Source organism: Scatophagus argus, chromosome 9 (genome assembly GCF_020382885.2).
Source record: "Scatophagus argus isolate fScaArg1 chromosome 9, fScaArg1.pri, whole genome shotgun sequence".
In the NCBI taxonomy this organism is placed as follows: Eukaryota; Metazoa; Chordata; class Actinopteri; family Scatophagidae; genus Scatophagus; species Scatophagus argus.
In genome coordinates this window covers 18,454,579-18,469,727 of record NC_058501.1, presented here as the reverse complement: position 1 = coordinate 18,469,727, position 15,149 = coordinate 18,454,579, and the positions used below count along the sequence as shown (strand labels likewise).

Genomic DNA, 15,149 nt, shown 5'->3' with positions numbered 1-15,149 from the left:
AGATGAAAGGGCAGCATTGTAAATTAGAGATAGGTGGTGTCTCAGACCTCCTCCTCTGTTGAGAGATGGTTTTTTAATTTCATATAGATGACTTCTATGTGAAAAAAAACAAAGACAGTGCAGCTCGTGAGACTTTTGGATGTTGGTAGAGAACATGAATAAGGAGGGAGTTTGTATTATATTGCATTATAAAGAAACATGTACCAGTACATTCAGTGGTTGCATAATGAATATAATCCTCATACAAACTTCCATGAACCGAGTCTAAGATAAATCTCCCCCACAGCACAGCACACAGTAACATTTTTTTTACATTTATTTCTATAATAGAATCCATCCAAAATCTCTATAGTCAATAAAACATGTTATAAACAATTGATGATGTCAATGCATTTACATGCTTTACACTGTACTGTAGCAGTCTAGTATGAACAGGTCAAACCTGGCTTAAAAGCCAGCATGCTTCAGAGATTATTGGTTTCTGCAACAGGCTAACCTATAAAAGGAATACACTGGTACATGTGACGTGACTTTAACTGCTGTCAATATAACTAGATCAACTGGTTGGGAGACATGTACCACAGAGTACATAAAGATAAGAAGGAGTGACAGCTTGTTAAACTTGCAGTGAAGCACATTTTTAAAATGTTTCTTTTCCCCTGATTCCATTGTACAGTTTTGTTTACAAAAGGTCTTTCTCATCTCTGGGCCCCGTAGCTTTAATGTTTGGCAAACAATAATGTGTTTAATAAGCCTAAAGGCTAAAATATTTGATGAAGTTGTGCGCTTGTGGAAGGACAAGTTTGCTATCATAGATGAGTCAGTACTTTCATTTGTCAGCAGAAGTGCAGTTTTAGATACATTCATAGATCTGTAGATTGTTTAAGAATTCCTTGGGAAACAGAAGTACTCTATATTCTACAACTGGGGATATTTATTTGGGAGGAATTTAAATTAGTATTAGATTTATTTCTACTACTCTTTACCACTTTGAGAAATTATTCCCAGACATGTGCAAGTGCGTTATTGTTGTGCTGAGCATACTTCAACTTGCCTCGGTAAGTACATATGTGTCTTTTTATTGTTACAGAAAATTGCATCTATTTGTCTATAAATTTAATCCAGTTTGATGCTGTCATGACCCCTGACTTATTCATTTCTAGTCTCTCAAGCCATTGCTGATAGGTAAGACTTTCTTTTCAATGAAATGGAGATCAAATATTTTCATAATAAGAGAAAATAGCAAAATTTACAGAGACAGTGTAAGCTTCTGTAAAAGCATGAATATTTCTGTGTTTTATTTTTTTTTAAGAGGTTGATGATGAGAACTTGGACATAACTGAAATAAACAAAGGTAAGATGGAGTACAGAATTTAGTTAGCAATGATTTTTGAACATATAAATAAGATACTGCCTTAACTGGAAGTATATAAACACACTATAGGTGAGAACAAACAGATACTGTAGATTTTGCAAATGAGAGACACTGGCAAAGAAAAATAAATAACCTGCCACACCTAGTAACAATATCCAGCAACATATTATGATTGCTGCTGTTCCAGTAACAGAATCATCTTCTTGTTTACCCACCAGGCTTGGATTATTTTGATGGTGACATTATGGAAGTAAGCGATATCGTGTCCTATCTTACCTTTTTGCTAGGCTGTTTTTTTCTGTTTATTTAATACCTTTACTTTTCCCAAGGAAATTCAGACTAAAAGAAGAATCTCCAGGAATGCCATTTTGAATAGAAAACATTTGTGGGACAACCCTGTTTCTTATGTATTAGAAGACAGCCTTGGTGAGTGATAGCCAATCAAATATGTACAGTGCTGAGGCACAAACAATGACATTGACATGGTTGAACATGTTTGTTATGACTCTATATATTGCCTATGACCACAGATATGAACGCAAAAGGAGTCATTTTGCAGGCCTTTGAACATTTCCGTTTGAAGACATGTATTGATTTCAGACCCAGACAGTCTGAGAAATACTACCTTTCAGTGAGAAAGAATCCAGGGTAAGTTTGTTTTTCCTTTCTAAACGTAACATACTAATTTGCCATTGTGGCAGTCTGGCCTTCCACTGTTATGTGTCATTCTTCTTTCTGCAGGTGTTATTCTTTTGTTTCAAAAGTTGTTAAAAACGGGCAAGTTGTTTCCATTGGTGACAGATGTGATAGTCTTGGTATAGTAGAGCACGAGTTTCTCCATGCTCTGGGCTTTTATCATGAACTATCAAGGTATGACAGAGACAGCTACGTAACCATTATCTGGAAAAACATCAAGCATGGTAAAATGATATCCGCATATTTTAAAATGTTCCTCAAATATTGTTTGCATTATAATATTTAAAAGCAATATTAGATTGGCTGTGCATTAATTATTCATTAAGTTTATTGTTTGTATTTTACTATTGTATGCCTGATTGTGTATGTATTTCATCCACAGGATACGAGCAAAACTTTGTGAAATTAAGCCCACATCAAAGTAAAACTTTTAATACTCCATATGACTACCTATCAGTGATGCACTATGGCAAAGATGTCTTTTCTAAAAACTCAGGAAACACAGTTGTCACTAAGCTACCCCAGTATCAGGACAAAATTGGCCAGCGAATCGAAATGAGTGCAATTGATGTATATAAACTGAATCGCCTTTATAACTGCAGTAAGTCATGACTGACCTCTCGATGCTGAAAATGCATCTCTTTAAGAATCACAAAAACGCTGTGCTTAAATTTGTAGTATCATGATGCAGATTTTTTTATTGGATAACTGCAGATGCGTCGGTTTCTTTTATGGAGTACTGCGACTTTTCCAGTGTTGATATCTGTGGGATGAGCCATTGTGAAAAAGGTTTGGCAAAAGGCTGGGAGAGACTGAGTGCTGCTGCTGGAGAGCCTTTTACTGACCACACCAACCTCAAAAAGTCTGGAGATAAAGGTAAAAAATCTGAAACAAATAACTGTCTGAAGCTTTGTCCCAGCAAATGAAACATTCTATAGTTCAATAGCAAACTGCTAACATAATGAGGATTGCATTAATAACTAACTCAAAAATGTCAAATGTAAATGCTCCCCAGGTTACTTCATGCATGCAAGCACAGCATCAGGTCAAGAGGGAGACTTAGCATGGCTGGAGACCAAGAGGATGACCCCAGCTAGAGAGTGTCATGTCCAGTGTCTCCAGTTCTACTATTACCATAGCGGAAGCTCGTCAGACCAGCTCAACATCTGGATCAGAGAGTTCCAGGATGAGGAGGACTCTAAAGGAGATATTCGCCTCATGGATCAGATCACTGGTGCGGAAAACATGAAACGCTTTTAGAAAAAAAGAAATACCAATGTTAAAAGTCCACAGCCATGCTATGACTCTGTCAGGCTGTGTACAATGCTAACATGCTGAATTTAGCAGGAATAATTTTTTGCCACGTTGACCATCTTACTTTAACATGTCAGCCTGCTAACACATGCTAACTACCACAAACCAGGTTACAGCTGTGGATGAAGAGAAAGTCGTATGTTTTATAGGTACTGGACAAATTAACATTTTGACCTAATTATTATGTTAGATGAAAAGTCACTGGATCGCAAATATTTCAAGTCATATTGAGGAGGGACATAAATTTCTACAAATGAATCTATTCAATAGTGATCGAGACATTTTACCCGAAATGTTAGGTGTTAACTTTGTGGTGCAGCTCGCATAAAGTCATACAATCACTTATTGGGGTTTATCCTCCAAGAACCACATATGTTGTACCAAATTTCAAGGCAACCCGTCCAGTTATTGTTGAAACATTTCACTAGAAATCAAAAATGTTGATTTTTATGCTTAGTGCCACCAGCAGTGGCACCAATGGAAAGGTCACAGGCTCTCCAAAGTCATTATGACTCAGTAGGAATGTCAGTACAAAATATAGTGGCAACCCTACTAGTAGTTGATACATTTCAATGTAGACCAAAGTGGTGACATTACCGTGAGCAGTAATTGGTAAATGTATTTTTTCCTCTTCAGGTAAACCAACCTATGATTGGAAGTTTCACAAAGTTTCCCTGAATGCTGCTAAGCCTTTTCAGGTTGCGTTTGAGGTGCGTAAAGGAAATGAAGAGTCTTCAGGAGGCTTTTCCATTGATGATATCAACCTATCTGAGTTTGAGTGTCCACATCATGTGTGGCAAATTAATGACTTTGAGAGACTTTTGACAAGCAGTGACTACAACAGTTATCTGCTCAGTCCTCGTGTGTATTCCACAGAAGGTTATGCTTACCAGATTTTAATTGCTCTGCGAGAAACCTTTTTTGGAGTGTATTTCCGTTTGGTGTCAGGTGACTATGATTCAACACTGGAATGGCCTTGCCCATGGAGGCAGCTGACCTTCATCATGCTCGACAAGAACTCACACATTCAACAGCAGATGTCAAAATACTTAAGTCTAACTACTTCTCCATCATCAAGTGAGTTTACCAAAGAGATATTCCCAGTGCTTGTCTCATACAATGATCTATCAATACAACTATTTCTTATACTCTCAGCACTATTGTATATCTGTAAGGAAATATGCTTTATATTTTTCTAAAGCTGCATTTGACAACCCTCGTTTTGTGGGAAGACTTACTAGAAGTAATGGAGAATCTTTATATGTGAACCCAGCCTATGGGATGATATCGTTTCTCTCCTTGGAGCAAATTAGGAGCCGAGACTTCTTGAAGGGTGGCACTGCTGTCTTTCTCTTTTCATTGACAGGTGAGCTAATATGTCTCGTCCTAATCTGAATAACGGTTTTCCTTCATTTTCAATGAAGAAAATTTGAAAATGCCATTTTTAGTTTTTATTTTAATACATGAATCTTCTATTTGTGTTTCTTGTTTTCTTTAATATGCAGTTATTCAGCTTTATTGGCTGAGAATTTTCTTGTTAAAATTTGCCTTCAAATTAATACACAATGTCTCCAGATATTTCCAGTCTGCAGCATAAAAGCTCTCTGCCTTGTCCAAAACATTGGCCAAGCAAATATGAATCTACCTACCCAAACAACTATAACAAAGGCCCATGTAACACAGGGTAAGTTCAGAAGACTTTATGAAATAAGCTGTCGGAAATATATGACATATAAATATATGACAAGTCACATATTTAATCAATATATAACATTAAAGTCATATATTTTTGCCAAATAATTCTGAAATCTTCAGTTAGTGTACATTCATCTACAATGTGTAAAGAACACATTCACTGAGTTTTTGATTCTTAGGGTTGGACAAAGTTGAATCACACTAAATTAACATTGTTCCTGTGAGGGCTGGCCTCATTATGGTAAGTTGTGCTTTGCTCAAGTGGTGGAATTGTTCTGGATGTATTTTGCCACCATCTCTTATTATGTTTTTCTTAGGAAACACACATCAAGAATTGAGGATTCTTTCATACAACAGGATCACCATCCTCTCCAAGCCTCCTTATGTTTGCTGTCATAGAGCCAAAAGATTTGTATGATTCAAATTGTTATATGGAATTACTAAAACAAACTAAATCAGTCGTAAACAGATATTTCAGATTTTCAGTATTTTGTGTGTGTTACATGTTCTCACTGTAAGTGTGCATAAAATTTCCTTCCACTTGTTGATCAAACCGCTGACTCAAAAATCCCTTTGGAGCTGTGACACTGCAGAGTAAAAATTCCACAACAGTGAAAACATAAAGGTGAAGTTTTTTATTTATTTATTTTTTATAAAATCAAATGGGAATTAAGTAGAATGTAATACAAAGCAAAGCAAACAATAAACCATTCAACACAGAAGAACAAAAAAAACTTTCATACTTCTATAAGACATTTGATAAGTGCATGAGAGAGTTACTCTCATCTACATAGAGGAATAACTTCCTGGAAGCATTGTGCTGTCCACCTCTGAGGTTCTCCTTCTGCAGAAACTCTCATACAAATAGAGAACAGAACTGCAATTTGTCAAATATTTATGAACTAACTGAAAAAAAACCCTTCAGCTTCATCTGTAGTTTTGTTTAGTGCTAATTAGCAGATGTCAGCAGACTAACATGTTAATGAACATGTTAAGCAGTCAGGCCAGTAAACATCAGCTTAGCATCTTCACTTTGAGCATGTTGCCATGCTGACATCCCCTATTGGCATGGCAGTAGACTCTTCTCTAGTCTGCCATAGGTGCACAAAACAACCTTCATTCAGACAAGCTCTCAATAGTATTATAATAATATTATTATTATAATATAATAATAATATTATATTATATTATAATATAATATAATATAATGCAGTTTTGACCTGGTGATGGTGCTCAGAGGAAATGTTAGTGTTAATATTATAATAATATTATAATTATAATATTAGCCTCAAGTTAAAGACTGGTCTGTGCTAAGTAGTTTACAGAACGTTTAAAATCATTTAACTTGTCCGGGGACAGTGTGTTACTGCCTAACAGAGAGCAAGAGTTGACTGTGGGTTGAAATAATATTACAATATTACAAGACACTCAAATCTGATGTAATCTGATCTGATATGAATTCCACTGACAGAGTGAGACAATGAGAAGAAATTTTATCTTGGCAAGGGAACCGAAAGAACCATCACTCAACACCATTGTGACAATGACTTAATTATGATTCCCTGAAATGTTAAAACCTGTTTTCTGACGGGACATCATACCTGCATATAAACCTCCTGTCACAGCTGTGTCTCATATGAGAGACACACAGGCTAGAAGACGGTTAACACAGGTGAATATTTAAATGCATAGCAGCTTCATTGCACTTCTTTAAAAGCATATCTCGCTTTGCATTTCTCATGCGTTTTCATTCCTGTCGTATGATTTAGGTTTGGTCCACACAACGAGGATGACAAGCCTTGTTTTCCTTGCTGTGAATTTGGCGGTCTTGTCAGCTTTCTTCATAAAGCCAGTAAGTAAGGCAGAAGTCATTAATTTTTGTATGATCAAACTGTGATGTATTTCACGCTACACTTCGAATATACTACCATTGATTTTCAAGTCTATGGTATTGCCTGTGATTTTGAGTTTCTGATGTTCTATTCCTATTTTATGCACACTCCATTATTTATTCATTTATTTTTTATATACTTATTCTGTCCTTGTGCTGCTGTAACACCTAAATTATTAAAAGATTATATTATCTTAAAAATTTCATTAACAATAGCTTAATGTAATATTTATTCTGAAATTTGAACATAAAACTATTAAGACACGTTTGATAAACTGTGGAATCATGGAAACACACAGCAACCATCTGACTTTAAACTTCAACTCTGAGTACGTTTTACAGATTGATCAGCAAGTAGAGAAGTAATGAATGCTGATCAATGAACAACAAATATAAAACAGTCTTGTGGTTTTTTTGTATTTCATGTTACATGTGACAATTATGTTGAAGTGATCAAATATGATTTTTTTTTTTTTACAGAATGGAACAGCAATAGTGAGTAAGTTGTACTATTTAATATTCTTAATTTGAATTTCTAAAAATTTTAAAATTAATCAGAAAAGGAGTCGCGAAATAATAATAAAATAGTAGAAAACAGTGAGAAAGATCGGGAGCGTCTGTAACAGGCTGCACACGTATCGACGTATCAATAACTGTTGGTTTTTAAAGCAGCTTCTCATCTGTTTTGTAGATATTGGTGAGGAAAAGGACATAACGGAGGCAAACAATGGTAAAGTTAAATATTTTAATCATCATCATCATCAATGTAACTGGAGGTGGTATTGTTTGTATATGACAGAGTAACTTTATTATGGCTTCATGGAGTTGTTCACATCATTACATATTACTGATTTCTTTGTTAAATAAGACTCACTTTTTATGCTCTATCTTAGGATCATTAACTGATGACATTCTGGAGGTGAGTTTAGCATTTTTGTAGTAAAATATCAAAATGACAAACATGCATGTATGAATTTCTTGTGTCACCCAAAATATTTCTTATATATCTTAGCCACCAAACATACAAAGGAGTGCCATTGTTGATGCCAACAATCTATGGACATCCCCAGTACCATATGTTTTGGAAAAAAGCCTTGGTAAATATGATTGTGCACAATATTAATTTAAGTAGGAGATCTTTGTCTTAGCAAGATTTAGAGAAAATGATCAGCATGTGGAAGTGAACAACGCTCCACTGATCTTGAACTTTACCTGAAGCTGATTAGTATCTAATGAGAGTAGTGCCTCAAATAATGTCCAAGCAGGATTACCTCATATTAAAGTGTTTAAATTGCCATTTCTTTGTTTGTCCCTGTAATACAACTCTTACAAACAACGGAAGAGATGAATGCTAAAGGAGTCATCCTGAGAGCTTTCGAGCAATTCAGGCTGAAGTCATGCATTGACTTCAAACAAAGGGACTCTGAGGAATATTACATTTCTGTCCAAAAGTTAGATGGGTATGTATTGTATTTGTTTTGTCTTTCTAATTTTCTATGTCTTTCATCTTTTTATCATACTTTTTTCCATAACAACTAACTATATATCAGGGCCATTAAGACATTGTGACATAATGTGTTTGGCCATATGTGACATTCTGGGGGGCATTTCTGTATATAAACGAGCCTATACATACGCAAGCAGATGACTGTTGAACGGGTGAGATTTAGCATTGTTCTCAGTGTGAAGTTGTATGCATACTTGCTTGACAAATATAAAAACAAATCTTGCAAAAGCAGACCATTGCTACTCACAGACATTCCTCTTCACATGCTTTGATAAATGACAAAGCAAGACATTAATATATAAAAGTGACTGTTACTGATGAGTGCTTTTTGTGTTCTAGATGTTTTTCATATGTTGGGAAATCACAACCCAACGGACAGCAACTCTCCATCGGGAGGTTCTGTGATGGGATTTCCACTGTTGAACATGAGTTCCTCCATGCTCTTGGCTTCTTCCATGAACAGTCCAGATATGACAGAGATAATTATGTGACCGTCATATTTGAGAACATCCAAGAAGGTTTATTAAGGCTTTTTAACCTTTTTAAGGTGTTGAGGTGCATACATAGGGACACAGCATCAGTTTAGCAATTGTCTAAAAACAGGATTATCAAAAGTATTTATAAATTCAGTTTCATTATCAGTCAGTTTAATAATCTTATATAAAAATACATTTATTAATGCCTAAACCATTAACAGATATAATATTCTATAAAAGCATTTATTATATGTATTATTTTTATTAGTTTTAAATAGTTTTAAATGATAGGCTAAGTCAGATTAGATTGTTGTCTATTCAAAAATTAGTGAATTACACTTTGACCATTACAATATACTGTAGCTGATCATTGCTTTTGTGTGTCATTTAGGTAGGGAGTCTAACTTTGCAAAAGTTAGCAGCGAAGACAGCACCACCAACGGAGTCGCATATGACTTCTGGTCAGTTATGCACTACAGCAAAAATGCATTCAGCAATGGCATAGGGCTGACACTGATCACCAAAGATCCAGAATTCCAGGATATTATTGGTCAGAGACTGGAAGTGAGCCCCAGTGACATTCTGGAACTGAACCTCCTCTACAAATGCAGTAAGTGGTTTGAATTTAAAGGGGCCACCACCTACCTGTAAGAATGTTTTGGGATTGTTTGTTTCACTGACTAAAACTGTCAAGTCATTGTGTCAGCAGTATTTCTAACATAGGAACATTTTTTGGAAACTGTTGTGTACGTGTGTATACTAAATGAAACAAAAGTCATAATGAAACAAACAAAGTAGGGTACAGCCAACCGTATTGATAAAATCATAAAGATCAAAATACATCACGACGTACACCCTATGCTTGAATTGCAGTTATAACACACCTTCTATAGACTTTAATAATCTGAGAAGCTTTGATTCCACAGCTCTTGTAACAATCCTCAATCTTGTTCTTCATTTACTTCTACAGACTCGACTATCACATTTAAGATGTACTGCGGCTTTTCTGATGGGTCCATGTGTCAAATGAATCGCTGTTCAGACGGAGGCCCTGGCTGGGAAATGGTAACACAAGTTAACGGGACTCCCAGCTCTGACCACACCACACTGCCCGGTGGTAATAGTAGTTATCATGGTAAGATTCTCTTTTTAATGTTAAAATATTGAGAACAAAATATTGAAGTTGTTTATTGTTACTAAAATGATTGTGGTGCCGCGGTTGGTGTCCATGAACAACTATATTCCCTATTGTTCCCTTTCAGCCAACAATATTCCCTGACCCCTCTTTCTTTCCCCTAATTTCTTTCAACTGTCAGATATCTATAAAAAAAAGGGTACCTCGCCGCCCCAATTTTTTTTTTTTTTTTAAAAAACAAAAAACAAAAATGGATAACAGAAAACATGTCTCAACACGACAAATTTGTCATAACATTTAAATGGGACAAATACCTTTTGGAAAATTGTAAATCTTACATAAATTCATAAAACACACATAAAAAAAAGAATTTCCCCTTGGGGATAAATAAAGGATTTTCTGATTCTAATTAATGTTGGACTACAACATTGTAGGTGAACAACCAGGTTACTTCATGCATGCTAGTACAGCATCAGGTCAAGAGGGAGACTTGGCCTGGCTGGAGACCAAGGTGATGAGTGTCACTCAGGAGTGTCATGTCCAGTGTCTCCAGTTCTACTATTACCATAGTGGGAGTCCATCGGACCAGCTCAACATCTGGATCAGAGAGTTTCAAGATGACTTGGACGATACAGGAACCCGCCGCCTGGTTGACCAGATCACTGGTAATATGAAGCCAAATAATTATCTGGTATAATTTGTTTGACATTTGGGATTGAAAACTGATGAACTGTGAATATTTGAAAGCTGCACATGCACCCATTAATATACGAGCAATTTAGTCATCACAAAACTCTTCCTTCAGGTCGACAAACGTCTTACTGGCAGCTGCAGCATGTCTCCCTGAATGCCACCACACACTTCCAGGTGGAGTTTGAGGTTCGTAAAGGAGCTGGAAACTCTTCAGGCGGCTTCTCAATTGATGACATCAATCTGTCCGAGACCGAATGTCCACATGTGACCATACAGGTCGATGAGTTAGAGAACCTTTTGAATGCTAGTGATTTTGGAACCACTATATCCAGTTCACGGCAGTACTCCACAGGGGGCTATTCTTACTTGGTTGGGATTCTGCTCTACAAGACACAAATTGGAGCCTATGTGCAACTCTTGTCTGGTAAATATGATGACCAGCTGGAGTGGCCATGCCCACAAAGGCAGGTCACATTCCAAATGTTGGACCAGAACCCCAACATCCAGCAGCAAATGTCCAAGCAAAGGAGTATCACCAGTGACCTAAGCGTATCCAGCACTGGTAAGATAACATAAACAAAAAAAACCTAAAGAAAGCCTTTTACAAAATGAAAAGCTACCATTTTAACAGTATTTCCGCTGTGGTTATTTACCTTTCTTGTTCTGTGAAGGTTCCTATTTATGGGATGATCCTCGTAAGGTTGGAACTCCATTTACAGATGAGAATAATGAGACCAGCTATGCCGGGCCTCAGCTTGGCAGAGCCATTTTTGCATCTCTAGATGAACTGAAATCCAGAGAGTTCCTCAAGGGAGGCAGTGCCGTTTTCGTCTTCAGTTTTCAAGGCAGGCCGATAAACATGTTTTTACTGTGAGATGTGCTTGTAGATGTTCTGTTTCAACAAACCTGTTCAAAAATGTTTGAATCACTTCACACCTGAGGGGAAGATTAGCTGTAGAACTCTACTGATACTTTTTTCTTTTGCTAGATCTCACTCCTCTGGTCAATGGAAGTGTTCTACCATGTCCTAAAGTCCGCCCAGCGAAGATGGTGAATCCTCCAGCCCATATGGATAGAGCCCCCTGCTCACCACGGTGAGACATTTTGTTATCAAACTAAGTACATTTTCAGCCTTCACTTTAAAATATGATAAAGATGTCAATTTTAGCACTGGCTTAAGATTTTTCAAATGGCACCATTCATTTTACAGGATCTTACCCACCACCCCCATTCCAACTGTAACGGACAGCAGGTAAACAGATTTCCGCACATTAATTTTGAGTAATTTGTTAGCTGTAAATACAGTTTGACACTGTTTAGGCTAGTTAGTTACATAAACCAGAACAAGCTTTGCAACTAATTGTGGTAAGGGTCTTTTTCCAGGCCACTGCTAGGCATGTGCCAAAACTTGTTGTTTATTATTTTATTTAATCCATTCCCTTGTTCCTGCTGCAGCAATTTTGTCTTCTCACCTGCTTCGTTGGCTTCTTCTCTCCTCACCCTCCTGCTGGCACTGATGCTTTTGTTACCTTGAATGTGTCATGTCACACACACATCTCACCTCTGAATATGGACCGGGCCAGCAAATTTGCCGCTGGCTGAGTAACTAAGTTTTATATTTTTTACTCATTTGTTTTCTGGTTTCACTGCTTATATGAACTAATAAAAAGGGAACGGTGGTATAACTACTGGAGGATACCGTATAGCAGGGTATTTTCGGCGACACAACCTAAAGCAGAATAAGAAATTGACATATGCCTGTCATACTATGCTTATACTTTTCTTATTGTGACAGTATATATCTGTATAATTGTGATTTAATCAATTTCTAGTCTAAAATTGCACATTTTTTTGTTTGATCTTTTATAGTACTGTCATCCTTTGAAGAAATGCTTTCTAACTGGTTTTCAAAAAGGAAAGGTTGATGTGAGCCCTTAATTTCATGTATTGAGAATGTTTATATACTGTAGGCTAAAAGCAGGACATGGAATTTTATAGCCAACCCAGTATGGCAGTTCTTGATTCACAGGAAAAGCATAATTGAAAATGAAAGAAAAACGATATGGTTTTGTTTCTGGTCATCAGATGTTGCTCTTAAGTATATTGATTTTATTGTGATTTATTGATTTTAGGTCTTTTCAAAAAGTGTTGGTCTGATTTCAGGGTTCAGGGTTGTAGTATGGAATTTTTTTTAAGCTTTTAAAATAAATTCTTTTCAAAGCAAGACTTGTTTTTAGTATTTATGGAGACTACAGTCATTAATTAACAAGCTAATAGCTAAATCATTCCATTGAACGAGATACATAGATTGATCCCGAGGGAAATTCAAGACAACAACAACTTGAAATAATCCTAAAGCAGATGCTGCTCCCAGTGTCACGACTGAACTGTGGACCAGAACCCAAACGCACGACTCTCAAAATAAAGTTTTTATTCAAAAAAGTACAAACTGAAAATCTCTCTTCAAAGAGGAAAAAACCTACACAAAACTAAGAAACAAAAACTCACTAGACTGAAGCTAGGCTAGCAAAGTAACAAAATAACATGACCTGACCCTAGCAATGGCAATGGCAATGGCATGGACACAATGGAAAGGCGAACTGCCACAGGACAAAGAGAGACGAGGGCTGGCAACAATCAGGGTGAAGACAGGTAATCCCAAAGGAGGGAAAACAGACAAAGGGAAAAATCAAAGCTAATGTCAGACTAGACACAGACAGGAAGTAGTGACAAAATAAAGCAGGAAATCACAAGACAACACAGACATGAGACAAAGACTGATTAAATAAACTTAACTTCATTTCTTGAACATGAGACCCAGAAATTGGTCAACCACCACAATAATCTCACAGTTAATTCCAGCAGACACCAAATCAAAAACTCTCATATATAAAATAATATAAATGCATCAATGTTAATAATTCAAAATGTATTTCATAATAATATGGAATTTTTCTGCAGGGGTGGCACGGTGGTGCAGTGGTTAGCACTGTCGCCTCATGTCCTCATGTTTGAGGTGCGTAAAAGAAATGAAGAGTCTTCAGGAGGCTTTTCCATTGATGACATCATTCTATCTAATTCTGAATGTCCACATTGAGTCTGCCAAATTAGTGACTTTGAGAGACTGTTGACAAGTAATGACTACGATAGTTATCTGCGATCGTGCATAAAATTTCCTTCCACTTCTAAATCATCCTGCTGCATCATACTGCTGACTCATATGCCATAGGTTTAGGGAAAAAAAGTATAACATATCTGATAAACATATGAAACAGTTACTCTCATCCACATGGAGGAATAACTTCCTGGGAGCAATGTGTTGTCCACCTCCAAGGCTCTCCTTATATAGAAACTCTCCAACAAATATTATTAATTATTCTTCCCATTCCTCCAGTTTGAAAATATATATTAGGATCTCCATAATATTTTCATCATCTCTATCATCATCAAGGCAGTATGTATCCAAATATATACACAAGTGGAGTTGGAAGGATTTCTGTGATATTATGTACAAATGTTGATGGTCTCCAGAGTGTGAATCCCACAGATTGTGATGTTTTTCGGGGTGTTTTTTTGACCTGACTTTTTCTCTGGCGCCATCATGAGGTTCACATGTTGTGGTTCTGATAATTTTTCCATAGAATGTCATGAAATGTGACAATGACTTTCATTTTGTTGAATGACTGACATTTCTTCTGAGCACTATCATCGAGTCAAAATTGTAATTTGTCCAATAGTTAATACTTATGAACAAATGACTGAAAAAAACTCTTCAGCCTCATCTGTAGTTTTGTTTAGTGCTAATTAGCAAATAGCAAGCTAACATGTTAATGAACATCTTAAGCAGTATGCCTAATAAATATCAGCTCGTTACTATCTTTGTTTTGTTGAGTATGTTAGCATGATGACTGTTCAGTACAACCTCACACACATACACATGCCACATACATGGAAGTAGACATTTCTCTTGTGTTTATTCTTCATTTAATCTGCTGGAGGTGCACAAAATAAAAAAGCTTTTATTCAGACATGCTCTCAATAATAGTATGTTAAAATTAGACAAAAGGTAAAGACTGGCTTATGCTAAGTAGTTTGCAGAATGTTTAACTTGTCTGGGTAGTGTGCATTGCTGGCAAGAGCAGGAGTTAACCCAGAGATTAAGTAACACAGCAAGACAGTCAAATCTAAATTTATCTGCTGTTCTCTGGCAGTAAAAGAATTTTCAAAATCCTTCTGATGACAACCTGGCGTGGCCTGCACCGGCAAAGGTCCTGACAATGAAAAAGATTTTTGTCTTGACAGCACTGGAAACATTGACGTGACATGAATGATTGCTATTCTCTATGGTGCGAAAACCTGTTTTCCGA

At 36.5% G+C, this 15,149-nt stretch overlaps 2 protein-coding genes across 4 annotated transcripts; both read left to right on the top strand.

The window, feature by feature from the left end:
* Positions 1 to 13: 13 nt before the first annotated feature.
* LOC124065414 (meprin A subunit beta-like) lies at positions 14 to 5,953 on the top strand. Of its 3 annotated transcripts, XM_046400802.1 has the most exons (14): positions 14 to 1,185; positions 1,313 to 1,354; positions 1,594 to 1,625; positions 1,705 to 1,801; positions 1,906 to 2,023; positions 2,117 to 2,295; positions 2,454 to 2,672; positions 2,786 to 2,947; positions 3,087 to 3,305; positions 4,022 to 4,462; positions 4,587 to 4,751; positions 4,961 to 5,069; positions 5,260 to 5,321; positions 5,398 to 5,953. In XM_046400802.1, the coding sequence occupies exons 3-13, from the start codon at positions 1,620 to 1,622 to the stop codon at positions 5,273 to 5,275; spliced, it is 1,731 nt and encodes a 576-aa protein (XP_046256758.1). In that variant the 5' UTR covers positions 14 to 1,185; positions 1,313 to 1,354; positions 1,594 to 1,619; the 3' UTR covers positions 5,276 to 5,321; positions 5,398 to 5,953. The 3 variants fall into 3 exon arrangements, with proteins under 3 accessions (XP_046256758.1, XP_046256757.1, XP_046256759.1); XM_046400801.1 differs by lacking the exon at positions 5,260 to 5,321 and having other exon boundaries at positions 1,315 to 1,354; XM_046400803.1 differs by lacking the exons at positions 5,260 to 5,321; positions 5,398 to 5,953 and having other exon boundaries at positions 4,699 to 4,751.
* Positions 5,954 to 6,522: 569 nt separating this feature from the next.
* On the top strand, positions 6,523 to 13,085 carry LOC124065394 (meprin A subunit beta-like). The gene is made up of 16 exons (XM_046400762.1): positions 6,523 to 6,752; positions 6,850 to 6,932; positions 7,452 to 7,470; positions 7,663 to 7,701; positions 7,865 to 7,890; positions 7,984 to 8,068; positions 8,314 to 8,431; positions 8,818 to 8,996; positions 9,346 to 9,564; positions 9,925 to 10,089; positions 10,524 to 10,754; positions 10,895 to 11,344; positions 11,454 to 11,627; positions 11,771 to 11,876; positions 11,993 to 12,034; positions 12,238 to 13,085. Exons 2-16 carry the CDS (start codon positions 6,870 to 6,872, stop codon positions 12,314 to 12,316), a joined length of 1,995 nt encoding a protein of 664 aa, XP_046256718.1. The 5' UTR covers positions 6,523 to 6,752; positions 6,850 to 6,869; the 3' UTR covers positions 12,317 to 13,085.
* Positions 13,086 to 15,149: the final 2,064 nt, after the last annotated feature.